The sequence below is a fragment of the Augochlora pura genome, chromosome 10, assembly GCF_028453695.1.
Source record: "Augochlora pura isolate Apur16 chromosome 10, APUR_v2.2.1, whole genome shotgun sequence".
Taxonomy (NCBI): Eukaryota; Metazoa; Arthropoda; class Insecta; order Hymenoptera; family Halictidae; genus Augochlora; species Augochlora pura.
Window position 1 is genome coordinate 13,173,764 of NC_135781.1, and position 21,339 is coordinate 13,195,102.

General features: G+C 41.5%; 1 protein-coding gene across 3 annotated transcripts in view; it reads right to left on the reverse strand.

Annotated features, from left to right (window-relative positions):
* Positions 1-21,339, reverse strand: part of Rbp6 (RNA-binding protein 6) — an 895,262-nt gene that overhangs the window by 37,117 nt on the left and 836,806 nt on the right. For all 3 annotated transcript variants that reach the window (XM_078192887.1, XM_078192889.1, XM_078192890.1), the window contains 2 exons: positions 14,881-14,913; positions 13,174-13,254 (listed from right to left, as the gene is read on the reverse strand). In XM_078192887.1, coding sequence (XP_078049013.1) covers positions 13,174-13,254; positions 14,881-14,913 — 114 coding nt within the window. The remainder of the gene's footprint in view (positions 1-13,173; positions 13,255-14,880; positions 14,914-21,339) is intronic.

Sequence of the window (21,339 nt, forward strand, 5' to 3'; positions counted from 1 at the left end):
GGTAGAGGCAGACGACGCTTTGCTTGACGTAGGACCACAGAGTTTGCCAGCCATGCGTCTGTGAACATTTTTCGTAACTTCCGGTCAAGAGATCCACGTCATAACAGGTTTTAGTTTGATTGGTTGTCTGGTTCGGTCAACATCTGCACCGGGCTTCGTCCCGGATAACAGAGCATTTAGGGATGTTCAATGATTCGTTTGGTAATCAGCGTTGGGGATCGGTAGCTAGTTTCGCTTCCTGGGAGAAATATCTGATTGTCCAGAAAATTCGTTCCATTTTTGTGCTTTAAACTTGTTGGGCGTCTCTAATTCGATGTGTGTTCGGCGTCATTCAACTTTGATCGTTGCGTACGTCATTGCGTAGCGAAGGCTGTGTCGTAATTGAATGTCGCGCAATCACAAAGTTGCTGTGATCGGCACCAATTTGGACACGATCATAGAACGTTCTGTTTATCGTATTGGTCGATCGACCAACGATTTTATCGCTGTGCGGTATTCAATTAGGATATTAGCTTGCATCACATGCCGCAAAGAGAACCTTGATAATATTATTTGTTGCTTGCATCTAATTTAACCATTTGAGTGCCGACCCATAAACTAGTTGAATCGACATAGTTTTGGGTTCTTTTAGAAGTTGTATAAAACTGAAGTTTATATATATATAACAGCATAAACTTTGCTGCTTATTTAGGGCACCAAATACAGCAGAATTTTCGACATCTGGATTCTTTATTATCAAAGATATTTTACATGAAATATATTACAAACAAATACGGATTTAGTCCAGCACTGTTTCGCAGTAGTTCCATAATTGTCCAATCATGCGAACATTGGAATAACCGAGATTCTTCTGTGATTGGACAAGTACTGACGGCGCTCTTAGCCCAGATTTATGCAAAAGTCTGAAGCACTCAAAGGGTTAATTGCAAAATGGAACAAACTATGATGATAATCCAGTATTCGGATCCTCAGTTGTTCGTTGCCGAGTTCCCAACGCTGTTTTGACATTAAAGATGTCACGGCGCGTCGATGCGCGCGGTGCTTTTTCGAATGCTTGATTTTCGAGGTTCGTCGAGAGCACGATCGGTCCAATGTCCGAGCAATTGCCGAATAGTATGTACAGAATTGTTGTAAAGCGTAACGTATGTATACATGTGTATGCCTATACACGTGTATGAATTGCGAGCCTCGCGCATCGATTTGCCGCGTTCTGGCATCGATTGAGATTGTACAATTCTTGCAAAAGATACTGATTGAAACGGCGAAAAAGCTACACGAGCGGACAATGCGATCGTTTCGACCGATTGGCGAACGTGTTTGAAAACATGGCCGCGGCCGAACAAAAGCTAGCTTTGTCAGTCAAATCGTTCTTTGTAATTAGAGGCGTCGCAATATCGCGTTCGTTTGCGACAACAATGATTGTTCGAGACTCTAACACTGCACGATATATCTATACGTGTATGTGTGTATATATATATATATATATATATATATATATATATATATATATATTTATATGCGCGTAGAAATGAAATGAAAACACACGAAAATACCACATGAACCCGAAAAAGAACCTAGAGGCAGAGTGTCATCAGAGACCGTGTTCCCGTAAAAAAACCAGAGTGGCCGATACGGCTATAACGCCCTGCATTAACGATACTTAAAAGTGGACGTGGATCAACGACGGTCGATCGTCATGGTAGAAATAAATGATACTGGGACCGACGGTTTCTGAACGACGCGTATCCACAACAAATATGAACAACGTGTAATTTACATAGCTCCCTTTTTCTATATATATGTATATATATGTATACATATGTATATAGTATTTATTTCTCTTATTTATATCAATCATGTATACATATATATGTATATGTATACAATATATAATTATGTATATTGTCACGTGTACATGCATGAATATGGGCGCGAGAGACACGGTTTCGAACTGTTTCGAATTCTTATCGACTGTACGCGCTTAATAAATTAGAATCTGCCCAATGTTACGACATCTAGAATTCTCGTGAAAATCATTGATATTTAAAAGTCACCGAAAAAATGGATAGCCTTTTGTTGGCGCCTAAAAAATTAACTTACCAGTCTTTGAACATTCGCATAAGACTCCACAAGAAAATAAGAACGTGCCGGGTTCGTATATCCCGTATAATAATCGTATAAATATTCGTTGTATGTAAATGAACATTCAGAATGTACATTCCGTACCGAAGAAACGAAATCGTACAGCCATTTTCGTTCAACGTGTTCGTTCAGCCGTATTCCGCCAAGTCAGTCACGCACACACACACGCACACACGCATCCACACGGGTCCATTAATAACCGTATAAACGCGCGCCTATGTACACGGTGACCCGAAAAGCGTTCCGCGTGCAGAAGCGACCAAGATGCTATTTTAAACAGGAAACATTAATTAGCCTATTTTGTTATAATGTTTCGTAACACTTGTTCTAAAAGATGGTGAAGCTTATTAGACTTCATTTTTTAAATTCTGCATGGTCTTTTGTTAATGTTTAAAATATATAGGATTACAATGTTGCATTTTGTAAGTTTCTTGATTCGTGTAACCGATTTTTCACACTTTATCTACTGGAAGCTTTTTAATGAGATTCTTAATGACAATTTTTTTTGCTATAACAACTTCAAATGAAATTGTTGTCTTCCGTTATTCTAATTTATGTTGATTTGTCGTTTGTCGTTTTAAATTGTTAACGTTATCAGACAAGTGACTCGGAAATAGATATAATGGTTAAAAGTCAAACAATGGAACATTAAAAATTACTTTGTTTCGAATTTTTTTCATATACGTCTAAATAAATCAACAATTAAATGATTCTGAAATAAAGAACCTCCATCCACCTTCCACAGTTTAACTTTGCATTTAAAGCACTGAGAATTGGAAATATTGTTTCTTGTTACGAATAGTATTTGATATACTGTTTCCTGAATTTTTCCACTTCTGCCAGCGTTCCTACGCGCAAATACAGCAAATTTTCCTCAATTGTCTTTCAGCTTATAAACAAAAATGAATAATATTGCGAAGGTAAGATACACGATTATCCGAGCTTCGCTGCTCGTTTCGCAGCTCGCAAGGCTTGAATAATCGTATCTCCACCTCCAAATTGTCCATTTTTGTTTACAGGCAGAAGGACAATTGGGGAGAATTCACAGTACCAAGCAGAAGTACGCTTTTCCAGGACGCTTTCCGACCTTCCGTCGCGTGTACACGTTATCCCGAGCGTATTTGCACCGATCACGTCCACGTCGTCCAATAGTTCCCCAAACTCAGCAGGACTAGTCGCGAAGCACGAAGATGAATGAGACTCCGATTAAATCCGAAAATGCCGGTAGCCAACACGCGTGTGACAATAGTACACGCTACCGAGATCCTCCGCGCGCGTTACGTGTAAACTCTGGATACTTGGGATTCTCAACGCGGAGCGAAAGGTTTCCTGCGAAATTACGCGCGGCTTTGTCCTCTTCCTACCACCGGCAGAATTATGTACAATAGTTTTAGGCGTGTATAATACAGTGGCGGGTTGCGCAACCCTTAAGAAACCAACGGTGGTGGCACGAAACTGGGAAAAGCGAACTTGGTTGCGATTCACGAGTCGAAATCGAGGATCTAGCGAGCGCTCGGCTAGGTCCGAATTGCGGTCTAAGCTTCCGCATCGTGCACCTTCGCGAGAAAATGATCGGGAATGTTTTCCCGCTTGTTGAGAATTTGATAACGAGCTTTGGTATGAGTGCATTTATGAATGGCCGATATTGACTGTTCCCGAAATTGTCGATCGCCACGAGTTCCTCAGAATGAAAATGTTCCTCTATCCGTTCTCCGCAAATATATTTAATTTCTTTCTATTATTACTGTTGCAAAAACAAACTCCAAATTTTACAATCGTATGGTTGTTACGATGTATGTTTGAGTAAAAAAGTTAACGCAAAAGAAAAATAAGACAGACGCGAGTCATTTTGCGTGACTATCTCTGAGGAGAGTACGAGGGCTAATGTATTCCTGACAAAAAGTCTAAGAGGACTAATAAACAAATTCCATGTAATACCAAAAACCATATTTTAACGAAAATCTGTGTATAAAATTCATCGAAAGCAAGTCCCGGAAAACTGCAATTGGCGGAGCGTCGAAACGTGATGTTCGCGAGGGATGCGAAGTCGCTCAGATTTTCGGCGGGAAAGCGGTGGATTCCCCGAAGCGTCGTTGCGACGGTTTCGCCGCCTTGGCGTCGGGAAAACCGCTCAGGTGGGAACGGTGGAAAGAGAGGAAAAAGAGGTTACGATTGTTATGAACAGACCGTGTCACAGCGATAGCTCGAGGGTTGATACGAACGCCGTAGGGGGGTTTGGGGCGCCACAATAACAGCCGGGCTCGCCCCTCGTACACCCGTACCCTCGTTGCGCGCCATCCATGGTAACGGTAACCGACGATTTATTGCGTGGCGCAACGAGCGCGCTCGGTAACACGTTACGGTAATGACTGTGAAATACGACGGTGCACCTCTCTCCTGCCGTGCAACCCCCGGCAGCAACCCCTTCTCGCACTGCCCCCACCATCATTCTGCAGAACTCTCTCCAATGAAAGGACGGTGCGGCGCGGCGCGGCGCGGAAGAGGCGCTTTCGATTGAGCGTGTGCGAGCGGCCGCGAGCGGATACGAGCGCGTCTATGTGCGTAAGCGCGCGCCAATCGCATGCGGAATTGATGTAGGTGTGGAAATATCGTCGGGTTAAAAGAGTATTTCCAGGGGAACCCCCATCGATCGCGCCTCCGTGGACTGGTCTATCGCGACTCCGGGATAGGCAAGGCGAGAATCCTGATGGATGATAAATAATAATACGGATCTGCCGATCGGGGAGCACCTGTGGGAAGACGACTCGCTTCGGGATAGATATACAGTTTGCCGGCGGGACTTGTGTTGTCGGCGATCGTTTATTCACTGGCTGTTTATTTTCTTACACGTCCCCGCGACAATTCTTCTTCGTCTAATCTAAGTTTATCGGAGAGGATTCGATTGATTCGACTAATGGGAAAAGTTCAGCTGGTCGATTTTCATGAAACTTGAGTAATTTTTATTAAATACCTGATTTAACTGTTATCTGAAATTCAAATGCTGTGACAGACAGCCGTACAATGAATGCTTACGCGTCGCGAACATTTCGGGAATCGCGGTGGTTATTAATTTGCTACTCGCCGGGAACAGAAATTTCAATTATCCCGAAGATTATAAGAAGTAGGTTAATATGTGTTTAAAATTGAAACCAATTTGCTCCGAATTTAATCAACTCTCGGCATCCACCCGGAGCGAGTAATGAATATTCAGTAGGAGAGATTATAAACTAGTCGCGAACAATCGCTCATGATTGTGACAAACGTCTGGCAATTTTTCCGTTTCGAATACATGATAGAAGGAGGGCAGATTGAATCAAAACATCCAGCTGAAAAAATAGACTATCCAGAGATTCTGTTAACATTATTCAACGATTCGGGGCTTTTTCGAGTCTTGGATACAGAAAAAGGATGAAAACTCGTTACACGTCGTCTACCTCAAAAGTCATCATTACGTCTGTCCGTTGAAGCAACGGTAAGCAAGAAGTTTCTCCTTATTAGTCACGGTTAAAAGGACAAGGTAGACAGCAGTCAAAGAGGGGCCGGGGATTTTTGCTCTCGAAGAAGACGGGATCCTCTAACGAGTCTCCTGGCGCGATCTACGGACGTAATCGTCGCGAATCGCACGACGTTCTATGGTTCTGCGAGGAGATTCGAGTGCGCCGTTTGAAGACGGTGTCCGCTTTTTGTTTTCTTCCTCTCGATTTCCGAAAATTATCACGGGGTTTTCCCTTCTAACTCTGCAGCGATCTTTCACGCTGCTCTCGTTAACAGGTTTCGATTTTCGTTTCGGGGTCTTTCTGCGTTCCCGGGGTTCATTGGTCGGGAATGATTCTGTACTCTGCGGAGAAGCCGTGCAGCGCCGTGTTGCCGGCTGTTGGGTGAGGTAGGCCCAATGCACCTGAAACTACCACCAACCCCCTAAGTAGGGACCCTAATTTCACTAGCCCGCAATGTCGTTTCTTCTAACGGACAAAGATCTTTCTCTCTCTCTCTTTCTCTCTATCTCTATCTCTGGCTCTCTCCTCCCCTCTTTACACGCTGTTAGGCAATCACGCCTTCGTCGATCAGACTCGTCGGACGTTGCCTTCAGATAATTGTCACGCGTTGCGCCAGCCCGACAAAACTTGCGGCTGTCGCGCGACTGGCGTGTCGTAACGGAGAAACTGCGAGCAAGGTGCCCCATGTGCTTCTCGCCGGCAATTGATTGCTATGGCACAGACTTGGTCCCATGAATCATGGAAACGCTACGGTCCCCGCGTAATTGTCGACCCGTTGCCGTGAGTTTCGCGGAGTTTCGATGGTCTTCGAGGATTTGCGACGACTGGTATCGGCGGTCGTTCGATTGGATTCGGAAATTCGGCGCCCTTTTGTTGAATCGTATTGCCGTTTTAAACGTACTCTGTTGATTGAAATACCGCGCTTCTCGGATAAATAGGTAACGATCTCGATAGACATTAGAAAATGGTAAACGGTGACTGAAAAGCGCGGTCCTTGTAGAAATCAATTTTGTATGATGTTCTTTTCACTGTCACTAATTAATCTTTGTAGTCTCCATACAGACATCAGTAAACAACTAGTCGAACATGTGCTACCAACGACAAAACTTCAAAGAAGCATCTTAAGATTAAAAGTATAGATTGAATAATACATTAACATAAAACGTGAATAAATTATAGCTCCTATTTTATTTTATTCTAATCGACGAAGCAAAGTTTGATCGTGCGTGAAGTTTTTAACAAACTCTAACACAGGCTTCGTGTCTTTCTTTACCTAATAAAGATTCTTCATAGGGTTCTTTATAGGGACTATCTAAGACTGTTCCGAGAATACTAGAGTTTATTCAAAGACCCGCAGCCTACCGGAAACGTGCCGAAGCAATATCGAGCTTCAAAGACATTTCTCGGGCGCGTTCTAGCTATTCTCCAGTGAGCTGTCGCTGTAAGCGGAGCGGAGCCGAGCCGAGCCGGTCGGATTCGCGCGGAGCGTGGCCGGCGAATAAACACAGGAACCTTGTGCGGGGAGCAATTTCACGCAAAATCACTAACGCCACCGGAAAAATACATTTTCGATTTCCCCGGGACCGGAACGAATCCAGTTCCTGCACCGTCGGGGAGTCTAAAGAGAATTCCGGCCGAATGTAAATCCGATCGGTTCGATCTCCAGAGGATATATCCTCCTCCATTCGAGGAAATTCGTTCGCGCTCGGTCGCCGGGCCCGAGAGCCAACCCTCTTTCGTATTCGCGGCGGAGGGTGGCTTAACCAACGAATGTTTTTCGGACATTGGGAATGTACGGACGGCTTTAAGGCGGGAGGGTTTTCGTTTACGGTGATCAATCATCGTGGCCGATAGTCTCTTTTTCCTTCTACCGCCATGCCTCGTGAACCATACGCAAGTAAACAGAGAGAAATAGAAAAAGAGAGAAACAGATTACGCGACGGGTGAGGACCTTGGGAAACGGAAGCACACAGACAAAAAAAAGAGAGAGAGAGAGAGAGAGAGAGATAAAGATAGAGATAGAGAGAGTTGCGAAAAGGACGAAGGCGTCTTCTGGCCTCTCTCTCTCTCGTCCTCCCTCTCTCCCTCTCGACAAAAGTTATTCAAATGCGTTAAATAGCGGGTGGCTAGGGAAATTGGAAACGATTCAGGGAAGCATCGACACGAGGTCTCTGGAGGAAAGCAGAACGATCGGTTCGTTTTCGGGGCAGGAAAAAAAAAGGGAAAAGGGGAGGACGTCGTGGTTCGTTCCGGAGGGGATGAGTTCCAACGTCCGAAAAACATTATGCATTATTTATGAGTTCTCTTTCTGCCCGTGTTTCACGCGAATTGTTCTAAGGGTCGATGCGCGCCGGCAGCGATCGAGAGGAGACGAAAGAAACGATAGAAAGTTGCTAGCCGCAACACACCGGCATACGACACCGACGCGACGGCGACGTGGTTGTGCCCAGGTCTTTTCCTCCCTGTCGGCTAATTTACGTCCTGTCGGCGTGCATGGGACACCTGTCGCAGTTTGTCCGCTACTATTGGCGTTATGTGTTACTGTTCTCGCTATCTTCGTGCCATGCTGAACATAGAGAAGAGAGTGGCGTTCGCTAGTTTTAACAGAAGGGGGGTGGTTGCAGCGGAAGTGCGGGTAAGACGAAGAAGTTCGAACTTTTCCCTCGAAATTTCTTCTCGAGGTGTTTTGCGCAGAAACCAAAGAGAGAGAAGTAGAGAGAGAGAGAGAGAGAGAGAGAGAAAGAGTGAGTGAGTGAGAGAGCAGATAGATGTAGTGAGAGTGAGTGAGTGAGAGAGCAGATAGATGTAGTGAGAGTGAGTGAGTGAGCGGAAGAGAGGCAGACAGTCCGCGAAGACAGATGAGCAAGGCAGACAAATGGCCAGAAATGGACGAAAGAGAAGGGAACAAATGGGCTAGTAAGACGTGTAAGAGCAATAGCTGAGCGGCAGACAGAGGGCAAGGGTAAAGTTACGGGATCGAAAGAAGCTTCGCTGGAATTAGTATTGCGTCCGCTGAAGTCCGGCACATGGGACGCGATCAGTGTATACCGTGGCTATTTATTAACACGCGAGTGGTTCTTTTAGGAACGACCGTTTCGACGCAGCGCCGCTCTATCCATTCTACGTAACGATTTCCAAACGAAAATTTAAAAACGAAAAAAGAAAGTCGAATTGTAGAAAGCACTTTTCAACTGGTAAATAAATCCTGTTAGTATAACGATTATATTATGTAGAAGATTATGTACCTTACACTAATAAACGTTATATAAGATGACATAAATGAGTAACATTAAGTTGATATTAATTCAATGAAATGAGAGATAACTTTAAACATATGACATTAAACAATTTCATCTTGTCAGTTACTTTTAGTGATCGGTAGATTCAGTATTACAAGACTCGAATCAACAGAAAACAATCAGTTTATAATTCAGAATATAATTTTAATGACAATTTGTATGGCATTTTACGATATACAGCCAGGTTAAAGAATCTCTTCATTAGTTAATCTGTTTAATTACCGTAAGAAATTTTTTTGCGAAGGAAAGATTTTATGCAGTATAGTAAACGGCAGTGATATAAATAAAACTAAAAAAAATTAAAATAAAATTGTTAAACAACTAGTGTAGAACAAGAATTAGGAAATAAAAGAATTTAAGAAATTTTGCAAGTGTCTATTCGTACAAACAAACCAATACGTTCAACAATTTCATTAAAAATAAGCTTTTATATAAAGGACACCGCGTTATTCTTTCCTGGATTGTATTACCATTTTTGAAAAAGCTTCTACTTGAGGATAAAGTAAACAGTAAAGAAAATACACGAAACACAATGGACGAAACCCGGTGACTGTGCTGAGAGAATTAAGATATAAATGTTTGAAACCTATATAGTAGTAGAACTCGCGAGCAGGGTCGAGCGAACAGCAAGCGCGTAATAGCAATCGGATGAGTTTTCGTCGGATAGCCGTGCGCAGAGACGTCCCACCGAGTCTCTATTTTGGCCTTCTTCGTCCATGATGGACCGCGGATTTTCATTTGGAGTTTGAATTCAACATGGAGGGTGCTTGACCCCGAAAAGTTTGCCCGCAACTACCTCCAATCAACCGGTTCGATTTGGATCAGCCGATACCGAGCCATGGATGCGTTCATTTTCGAAACGTTACCTATTAATTGCTCTACGGGTACATGTGTGTATACCGTATGCGTGCAGGGTCAACCGTTCCGCGGTTCCCTTGTATATCGTTCGCAATCGATACGCTCTCGTTACCCCCGCCCCGATATTAACAATGACATTTTACCCCGTTCCGCGACCGCGCAATTAATCCTAAATTACGATCGATTTAATGGACTGACGATTTAAATATATTTATATGTATATATATATCGAAGAAAATTCGACGACTGGCTTCAATTCGGCGTTCGCGGACCGGAACAAACGATCCATGTAACAACGGCAGCCACGTGTCGTAAGGCAGTTAATATTTCTTCCGAATTTATATTGTCAAGCCTTTATACCCCTGTCCTGGATCGAGCGAAATGGATTTTTATTTTATTGGTGGCTAGCACGGAGATCTTCCGTTTGGTTAATTCAACCGATCGAGAATATCATACATAGATACGAGAGTTCGTGGAGAGCAAGAGAGTAAGAGACAGAGAAAAGTAAAAAGGAAGAAGGTAATTGGTATCGATTAATCGATCGGCAACAATTTGATAGTGTTTCGCATCGCAAAGCCTTGGTGTCTCGGAAGCAAAAATTCCTGCAACAGCCGACCGCTTGTTTGTTATTGATAGTTGAAGGCACGCAATCTGGTATTGAGCGCGGAAGTAAGAATCCCAGGGTCGGTTTAACGACGTAACTTTTCCCATACATCAACCCCTTATTATCTTGTCCTAGTTCGGTAAATTGAGTTTTTCAACATTTTTGCACCGACGCGGCGGGGCCGTCCCTGCGTATTTACGTAGCAACCTCATCAGACTCCGGAAAAATTCAGCGGGACGATGAGCATATTAATCGAAATAATACCGCGTGATTCTCTACAGCTCGTCTAACTTCGTTGAAACGTTTAACAACTTTTCCTGCGATTCAATGCGAGACAATATATACACGAGACAATATATAATAGGATTGTTTTCATCCGCTGGAAACGCATGGAACAAAATATTCGTGCAAATGCGCAAACTCATTGCTCTGCGATGCATTTTGCTGCAGTAGTGATTAGAACTGTCTTTCGTAATTAATGCCCAAAGGTTCAGTGCTAGTATCAGAGAAATAGTCATTTCTATTCAAAGGCAATTAGTATGATCGCATTTAACAGATACGTGTGTGGCTAGAATATATAGGAAAGCAGAATGTTGTTAACAAGTTTACTGACAGTTCGTTATGTTAACACACAGTAGATAGAATAAGTATTAACATACTCAGATTTTGATAAGCTAAGTGAAACATAGCATATTGCTACAAACTGGATTTTTAAATATTGTATTATAAACGAAAACGATTCGATAATTTAAAAACAATGATGAGATACCATGAAAAAATAGTGTGCTAAAACTGTAAACTATGTAGTCAAAAAAAGAATCTTGCTACGCTGCTCATTTGTACAATAAATGCGCATTTAGGAGCGTCACTATACATTTTGAATTACAAGATTTTCGTTTTTGACGCAGCACATTATTTCTGCAGATAATAAAATATTTAAAAATCTGGATAGTATTTATTCTGCTAGTTTGGGTTACTGCATAAAATTTGATCGCGTTTGAGTTTCGCATTATTTTGCAGTCTCACTTTCCCTATCTCAAACGCGGCTTGATTTTATCAATTTGCTTAAACGTCTCCTTCGTTTCAAAGAAAAACTGTCCAAATTGATAAATGCAAAGAAAAACATTCATTTCCGACATGTTCCTTTATGCAAAGCAAGGCGAACCGAATTAGCATGTCGGAAATGTTTGATCCCCTTGATTCGATACTTTCCAGTTCCCGACTTGGAAGTAGAGCAAACTTTCAAGGAAATGAAAAAAACTCAAAGCACTTTTGGTAAATGAATAGCAAGCCCGTGACATAAGTCGATACGACGCAAAAATGTCGAACACATGCGACAATACCGATGTAGCAATCCAATACTATCTCAACCCACATTACCGCAAAAGTACCAAACGCGTCGAGATCCCAGGAAATTATCTAGACAGCCTCTCCAATCTCCGCAACCCAAGACTTTGCGCGCGGAACATCATTCCATAGAAAAATATCAGTTATCGAACGAGGCCCCATTCAGAACCGTACAATCCTCGTGTCCATTGATACGGACCGAAATAAAAAGGGAAGAATTCGTGAAAGCAGCGTTTTGTGCGTGAATCCGCGAAACTCGATGCACTCGACAGTCGCGATCGATCGAGGCACGAAACGGGGTAGCAAGTCAGCCCGAGATGAGTCCTCGCGGCACTCTCTTAAACTCTATCTTAAACCTTAGACCGACGAGTTTACATCGACGCGATATAATTTCTAGCGACTTTATACAATGCTCGTCCCCGTATCGAGCTGTACGCCACATTGCGACGGTGACCGGAATCTTTCTCCGTGAAAGTGTCGCGTCGTGTCGTTCGTTGTGGAAACGGGGGCTCGGTTCAATAATGTACAGAGTAGAACCCATGAAACGCAGGACAGAGTCATTGTCCTGCGACGAACCGACTAACGACTCACTTCCCCGAGTACCCTAAGAGTCGCACTAACTCCGCGCGACGAGCAAAACAGATCTCCGATAATACGACTCTTCTGCTCTCCAGCGATCGGAAAGCATTTCTAGACGCGGCCAAATCGAGGGCACGATCTCTCCCGATATCGTTTGCGAGATACTCTGACAGACACATGCATACACACGCATACACACTCACAGTCGCGCATACGTGGCGGTTTACGAAGGATAAGATGCATCTTTCGAAAAGTTTTCGGAGCCCTCGTTTTCCAGGCGGCTCGGCTTAATTCCGGCGACCCGGTCCTCGAAACAATAGCTCCGCGAAGAATCCCGTATACACAAGGGAGAGAACTCGTTCTCTCCATCGTCATCGTCATTAGAGCATATAACGTGCACACCCGATACGCCACAGGCCTCGAGACATTCGTTCGGCCGACACCCACTCACGGTCGATCGCGAGGATCGATCGAGACGTATTCTTTCCTCGTTTTTTCTTTTTTTTTTTATTTTCAGTTGTTGTCTTTGGTCGTCGTTAGGCGACAGCGGGAGCACAGTTAGCGGTGTAGCGATGGGTTAGAGTGTGCGCATAGCTCGCGTCGAGTTCTTTCGTTTCGAATTAATTTTTGTTTTTTGTTGGTTTGGTTAATTAGTTTCTATAGTTATAGTTAGTTCACAGAGGCATGGCGTTGTAGAGGTCCAAGTTGGGATGGTAAAAGAGCGGTGTCGGTGTTGGGGGGTTATGATGGGGGGCAGGCTGTGCCTGTATGAGGTTCAAGTTCAGGTTCAGGGGCGCGATGTGGCCCGCGTTATGGTGGTTAAGGTGGTTAAGGCTAAGGTGGTTACCTGTCGGGTAGGGCAGCCCAAAGCTAGGATACCCAGAATAGCTACGGCCTGCCGCGTATGCCGCGTACGCCGCTGGGAAACCTGCGAACAGATCGGGAACAACCGGTTAAATCTGGCTCCTCAGTTGACGAGATAAAGGTGAAGCTCGATTGCCATGGTGTTATATCTGGCAATCGATTTCTCAGCTCCGCAAGATTCATCTACCAAGGCTCGCTGTTGTAGCTTAATTATCTTGCACGCTTTCCAATTTTGGATACCGAACTTTCGATTCGCATCTAGATTTCAAAAACTTCGTAAAGTTGAATTTTTAACTTGGATAATTTTCTTTACTGTGATAGTAAAAGCTACGCGAATCATTGCTATAGAAAACGATTACTTATGATGCTTTAATGCACCCGAGTATGAGTGGACAATTTTTGGACCGGATGAAAGTTATGAAAGTTATCAGAGAAAATAGTGTAATTCAAAATAAAGTTCTGTATACGTGACACGAAAAATAATTCGAATCATTAATATAAAATGTTATCAATAACATTTGACATAAGATCATAACACGTGATAATAGATCGTTTTTTTTATATTTTTGCATTTGTGAAAGTGTCCAATAACGTCAAAGTAATATCCAAAGAAAAAGAAATACAAACGTATACATCAGCTTAATAAATTGTTCAACTGTAGCCGTAATCACATTTCTGTACTAAAGCGTCAACTTGATCAGTTTAACGTACTAAATTCTTTTAACATTACTTTTTAACAAATTAATTAACTTCATTCAGATGCAGCTGCAAAGTTCGAAATGTTCTTGGTTCGTTTCGGTTCCACAAATTGTGAAACATAATTAACATTTCATACATTCTTTTGGTAAGACTTGAATCTGCGGAGAGAGAGTGTTAATGTGTAGCTTGTGTGTAATTAATTGTCAGTTAAACTCTCGAGGATATCGACAAATTTTATTTAAAATACAATTCACAATGCACTTTGTAATATAGTCCAAGACAAAGACTTGCTCCTTGAGAGTTTAAGGACAGGGGGAATTGTTTCATTAGTGAAGACCAATATTTCTAATCGTCAACAAAAATTCCATCAATTCAGATGTATCGTTGAAACTATGTATTGAAAAATTTTTCCAGAAACAGTACCGACCGTATATAAAAGACTTTCAATCAAGTTTCGCGATAAAGTATGGAATTTCCAAAATAACGTACGATTTCCGTCATCCGGTTTTCATTTCCCATTATTTTAATTCAATATCAAGCCAATTTATATTTTTCATGCAATGGACGTATTCCTCTTACGTAATGTCAAAAGAGCTCGTTACGAGCTGCACATCGACTAATTACGTTAATGAATGAATGAATCCCGCGCGGAGGCAAAAATTGATATGCTTCTCCGATGCATCGACGATTCGTATATGTATGTATCTTTGTATCCATTTGTGTACGCAGGTGTCTATGTCTGTTGGGTGTAGGGGTATGTGTGTATATGTATAATGTATGCACGTAATCATGCATGAATCCGTTGGCTCGAACTAAGCGTGCGTGTAACAAATTGTACAGAATTTCCGGTTCCCTTATGATTGATCGGCCCGTGAATATTACATCGATGGTCTTACGTCAAACGTGATTGGACGTTGTTATAAAACGGCGGGCATGGCACTGTACATTGAAGTCGTTTGGTTGTACGTGTTCGTGAATATTTCATACTCACTATCAGGTAATGCTCCCAGGGACCACATAAAATCTATAAGGAAAAACAGATCACATTAATACCGAAGATTCAGATCGATTAAAGCATTAGAAATTGCTATTTTCTTTTTTTTTCTGTATCATTCTTTTCCCTCCATTATATATTTTTTTTTTAGTTTTAATTGGTTAGTGCAACGATCCTCTGAGTCTCAGTAAAACAATTTCTGCAACTAGGCACGACGAAAAGTATTGAACGATTTATGTTTCACGAGCGAATCGTGATTAAAAAGCTAGCACGATTCTCGTGGGAGAGAGGAGAGAGATTTGATTTCGTTTACCGAGAGCGTCGCAATATTTTTCTTCGTGCAGGCCAAGGTATATGCGTAGACAATTAAGATATGTACATGGAGACAAGTTAAATATGAAGCAAAGCGTTGCAGAAATTCGTCGGAACAGACGGTTCGTGTGTAACGGATGACTAGGTTCAAACAATGAAAGAAGGGTAAACAAAGAGAATAACAGAACAGAACCAAAAATTGTGAAATCAAGAAACAGGATTAAAAGCTTTCTAGGTTAGACAGAGAAAGATAGAGAGATGGAAATGAAGAATAGAAAGAAAGAGAAAGTTAGAAAGTAGCAGTGTAAGATTCAGAGAAAGAGAGAGAGAGAGAGAAAGAGAGACAGAGAGAGAAAAATAGGAGAAGTAGAAGAATAGAGAAGAGAGAGAGAGAGAGAAGAAGAGAGAGAAGAGAGAGAGAGAACTAGAGAAAGAGAGAGAAAGAAAGGCATCCATGAAATTTCATAATTTGATACTAATTGAAAAGACCACACAACTAAGATTCTGACTATTTATAGATGTATATCGCATCGACTATGTAGCGCATCGACTAAATTCTGTGACAAGGTACTAGTAACTACGCGCGGTCGAGGTGTTTCCAATCTACGACAAAATAAACCCTCCTATGATCTATGGTTATTGTAGCCTTCAAGGTATTGGTTAATCATTTACCGTTAAGTAATATTTGCTAGGCTGACTATGTAGCTTATTAGATATCGACTAAGGGTCGGCTATGTGTCCTGCCGTAACATGTTAGTATCACTTCAGATTCCATTGAAACGTTCGATCATAATTGATTTTGATAGAAAACGAATTGTTTTAAATCGTTTCGATGATACTAAATCCGCGAGGGCATTGGACACATGGCCGGCGCCACTACCACATTTAGATCGACGATACAATATTGAAAAAAAACACCGACCACAATACTACACTACTGATTCACTATTCTAGTGTCCATATCGACGCTGCTCTCACAATATACGCAGATGGAAAAAGTATAAGAGCATTTATTCTAGCCATTAAGATACACTGATACATATTAATAGTATTAGTGATTCCGTACCTAATGTCTTTCTACCGGGCTGGTTTTGATTACGTCAAGCACGCAACAACTCTATCTTTCACGTGACATCGTTTTTCTTTCTTTTTTTTCGTACTCTCTGTCATGTTTCGTTCGTTTTCTGTTTCATTTGCAACAATCTCATTTTTCATAATTCTCTTTCGTAAATTCGACAATGAAAACTTCGCATGTGCTTCGAACATTATCTTGTGTTTATTCAAATACTGTCATATAGATTGATTTATATATATATATATTATATGTATATATAATACGTAAATAGATTCGGATAATATGTGTGTATATATATAATATTTATATGTATATATGTGTATATATATATATAGATTTATTTATTTATATAAATATTTGTAATATGCACGTTGCAACGTGTATATGTGATTTTGTGTAGCTGACATTAATTAGCTATTCCGTGTACGCGCTCGCGTATGTGTACGTGTTTGTGTATATGTATGACAGATATTATAGTAATAATAATAATCAGTGTAACTGTGCCGCGTATAATCGTAAGAACAATAGTAACGATAATGATAATCGTAATAATGCACGTGTACTTTCTCAGATGCAACAAATCGATTTCACGTAAACCAGACGTTTTAGGTACGACATTAACATTAATAGTCTCTTACAGTTTCGAGGAGCGTATAAAGCTCGTCCCCGCTCGAGTTTACGATCGGGTTGCCGCTCGATTAACATTTACGTCACATCGATAGCTTTGCCAACTCGGAATCCCATTGAGTTACACTTTCGGAATTTTACGGTTGCCTCTTTGATTCCTCCTCCGGCTGGACAGTTCCCAATAAAACGTATAGAGAATATTCATCGTGACAAAACATTTTTGCGCAGCCGAGAAACGTTTTTACTTTCTTTTCCGTCTGTCCTTTCTTTCTAGTTATTGCCTTCGTCCGTGCTTGCACTTTTTCCGCCGTGTCGCTTCTGTGCTCGATCGGTCGCGGTTTTGTTTCCGACGTCCGTCAATTTCACGGGCGATACACGACGATTTTCTCTGCGGTACATCACGTTTTCGTTGTCGTGTTTTTGCATTTTTTTTTTGTTCGTTTCGATCGATTTGGTATATTGTCGTTGTTGTTATTGCTGTCGTCGTCGTCGTCGTCGTTAATGTTGTTGTCTATGCGCAACGCTACGGTTCCCGTAACAACCAAAACTCCGGCCCAACAAAGCATTACAAAGGTGAACAGAAAAGATAACCGCATGTTAAGATCTGGTCTACTTACGAAACTGACACTGTTGAGCCTCACGGGCAAAGTACGTACTTTCTAGGACACACGTCTCACGCATTATTATTAAGGTAAATGATGCTATATAGCTTAGAAGAGTTAAATACTATGTAACGAGTAATAGGTATCTTTTTGGGGTGGGTTGGGGTATAGGTTTGGCATAGGTCATGGTTTCGGGTACAGGGGTCAAAGGGGGTACGGGGTACAGGTGTAGAGGGTTATACGCACGACATATATTTAGTATATACCCTATAGAGAGGTATAATATTACGTTTAACGTAATATAAACGTACTATGTAACGTATGTAGCTTGTTAAGTAATAGGTACATTGTAATAGGTATCTTCAAAGCCGCTGATAGTATGCATCCTTCGTGGAAAACGTGACATGCTTCTCCATCTTGTCTTCTTTCGTTTTTCTTTAGTGTTATTTGGAAACTGTACTTTTTTTAATTGGATTGCAAAAGTTAACGACAATACGTTTACACTCGATAGGAGAGATGACCGTGGTGCTCCACGAAGAAAGACCTAAAGTATAATCTAAACTAACGGTATCATAGTGACTTCCCAAAAAGCTATAGTTAACTAGTAATCTCAATGATAGGAACGTATACATAGTATAATAATTCGCCAAAAATTATTCGGTCTAACTAAGTCGAACCTAGATCACCTAAAAAATCTCATTAAAGTCAACTAAGGTCTGTAACAACATAAATGTTTACCTAATTACCTAGATAATATATATATATGCATAAGATAGAGATAGTAGATATGCTTCGATAAGTATATATATATATGTATCCGTAGGTCTATTACAAAAACTAGAAGGTGTATTAATGCGCTTCTCACAAAATATATCGATATCAATATCAAATACTATGTGACGTATTACCAAATTACATAGGTACAAAACAATATATAATATGTATATAGTCTGCAATTATCTAGAATGGGTTTGCTTATATTTTCCTTAATCGTTTCAATTTTCTCGTTTTTTTCTCTTTTTCAACTTTTGTCTTGTCCCTTGTTTCGTTTAGGTACGATATAATATTCATACAATTATGTAACGAGAATTGTACGAGTCATTCTATGCGTATGTATATAGATTCACATTTATATGCATACATATAGATACCGCCGGTCTCGCGTGCCTTCTTTCTCTACAGTTTAATCTGTTCTTTATTTTTTTCAATCGCCACGTAACACCGTTTCATAGGGTGTACGCGCGTCTTTCTTGACATTATGAAATTTCATGAAATTCATTGCGAAAAATACTCTGAAAGGCGCGACGAATGAGAAATGCTTATCGCCGACTATTCTCCGCTCGCTCCCGACGCGCTATCGGCCTCCACCGTTCACGATTCACGTGGTTATTTATGCCCGGCGACGAATCATCGCCCGCGGAAATCAGAAATTCACCACCCACCGGGAATGATAAACGGTAGCGTGCCGCTACCTAGGAATGTGCATGCGTCTTTTCTGCGTCGCGCTCTCCCTTCGACGGGGATTCGCGGCCCGAGATCTATGATCCCGACGATAGACGCCCCCGTGGTTCCTTCGGGAACAGGCTTCGCTCTCGCGGAAAATAGAATCCGCTGTACGATCCATCGATCGTCGACGAACCGCCGCGAGAACTCGATACCGCGACTCCTTTGACAGCGAACCCTACCTTTACACCTTCGTTCGAGCCACTACCAGCTTGTCTAGGATCTACTTGTAAATTGACGTGTTGTCGCGAACGCGAGTCGTTCGAGGCAGGAATTTGCATCTTTTTCGATTGGCTGAGAAACACCTAAACGATCACTACTTGGTTCATCCTGCCCTTCTCCCCCTAGACACGTCTACTACGACGTCTACCACATCGCATTCTTTGGCAATGGTTCCAGGAAACCCGTAGATTGTCCAAGTATCGAAGTACCTCCAGCTGCAATTTTCTATATGCGCTTCTCGATGCATTGCATTTACAATTCCGATCACGTTGAATATTGTCTAGGCAACTTCAGTTTTCTTCTGAACAGTATATAAGCGTTTGAAAATATTTTGAAAATTGTCCTACTTTGCATTGAAAGGTGACTACTTCTGTCCTGCGTGTTTCATCTATGATCAGCAAATCATTTCATAGTTCAAGGATTCTAACGCATAGTTAAATGCGAGGATTCGCTGTCTAGTAATATGCCTCTGTATCTCGATTTTTATACATTTTTTCATCTGCTTTATTAAAAAAAAGGTACGGTTATAAAACTTTCTTCCTTTCTTCGTTTTATAACTGCGAAAGTAAGATTTGGTTCTTTTCAGAAGCTAATTGCGAATTTACTAGACACAAGTTTTTATTTTATGAAATCGATTGAACAATGAAAGCAATCTACGGTCAAACACGCGATTCCAGAAACTATAATTCACACGTGGTTGCAGCATCTATAGGAAGTTCCAGCTGCGAGGAAATACTTTTGTTCCTAAGTAAAAACATCTTTGGCAATTTGATAACTAGAAAGCTAAGCCGGAGAGAAGGGAGGTTCGATGTATCGCTGACAACCTGCTGCTTGAACGTTGCCCAACGAAACGTACTCGTTTGCTTCCCACTAAGATTTGAACACTTCTTCTTATTGTCCTACTAACCGACACCAACTAGTCGACTACGAAAAAACACTACCAGTCTTTTGCGATTTGCGTTTGTTTCGTTGCTATAACAGCTACGTCTTTGGCTACGAGAGAAACGAAGCCCAACTAACCGAGTTCTTTCGAACAGACTTACCTATTTCATCAACTACCGGTTTAATATCAACGTTTTTCATTGTTTTTCTCGACACTACGATCACAGTTTTACTGAACTGAGCTTCTCGAGCAGTCTCGCGAGAATTTGTTCACTCCCGGACTTCGAATTCGAGGGGATTTAAAGGAATGGCTTCGACTAATCTACTTCATTGCACTTTCCGATATGTCTTCGATTTGATTTTAAAACGAAACCTAACTCCCGGACAACGACACATTTCGTGGAGATACTTTCTCTTCGCAGAACGAAGGCGTCAACAAGTCCTACGCCAGGAATGCATGGTTTACCGTAAAAAGGCACGCGGTATCCCGTTCGAAAAGCCTACTATATTGAAAATAATACGGTCACGATCTTCGTTAATACTGCATTGCTAACGGGACACCATAAGTCCTTTCCTTCAGAACCGAACTACGAAACTAGACCTAAGCTACCGAATTTGTACCGTTCCGTGGCGCGTCTGATTGGTCAACAGACACACAGATTGATCCAACACGCATTTTGTTGAAAAATAAAAGTCTTTGTCTAGCTATATCACTACTTCTAGATTTCTCGAATTTATCGAGCTATCGAGCAACGGAAGAGAACGAGTAGACCTAGCGATTTGAACCGAATGTCTGAAATATTTGGCTATCTAGATCCCATGGGACACCTGAATGGCAAAACTGAGTTACTTTTAAAGTCGCATCGAAACAAATGTGTAACAAAATGTTTCAAATACCATAGAACTGTTGTTTCAAACGAGGAAACAATGTCTCTTTTATGATACAAAAGGATTATCGAATGAACTAAGTTTAAAGGCATGATAGTAGAGAGTTGCCTTTTAATACTTATTCGTCCGCATGACGAAAATTCGTCATTTCGCAAACAATCGCCAATATTCAAATGACGAAAATTCATCACTTAACGTAATAATTCGTAATAATCAAATACCGGATTTTACACACTTATTGGATACGACGTACAGAACATGCAAGCCAATTGAAAATCCGATTTCTCTAAATTACTAACAAAATTCTAGAGCATCAGACGGTCTATATGTTCAATGAAATTCATC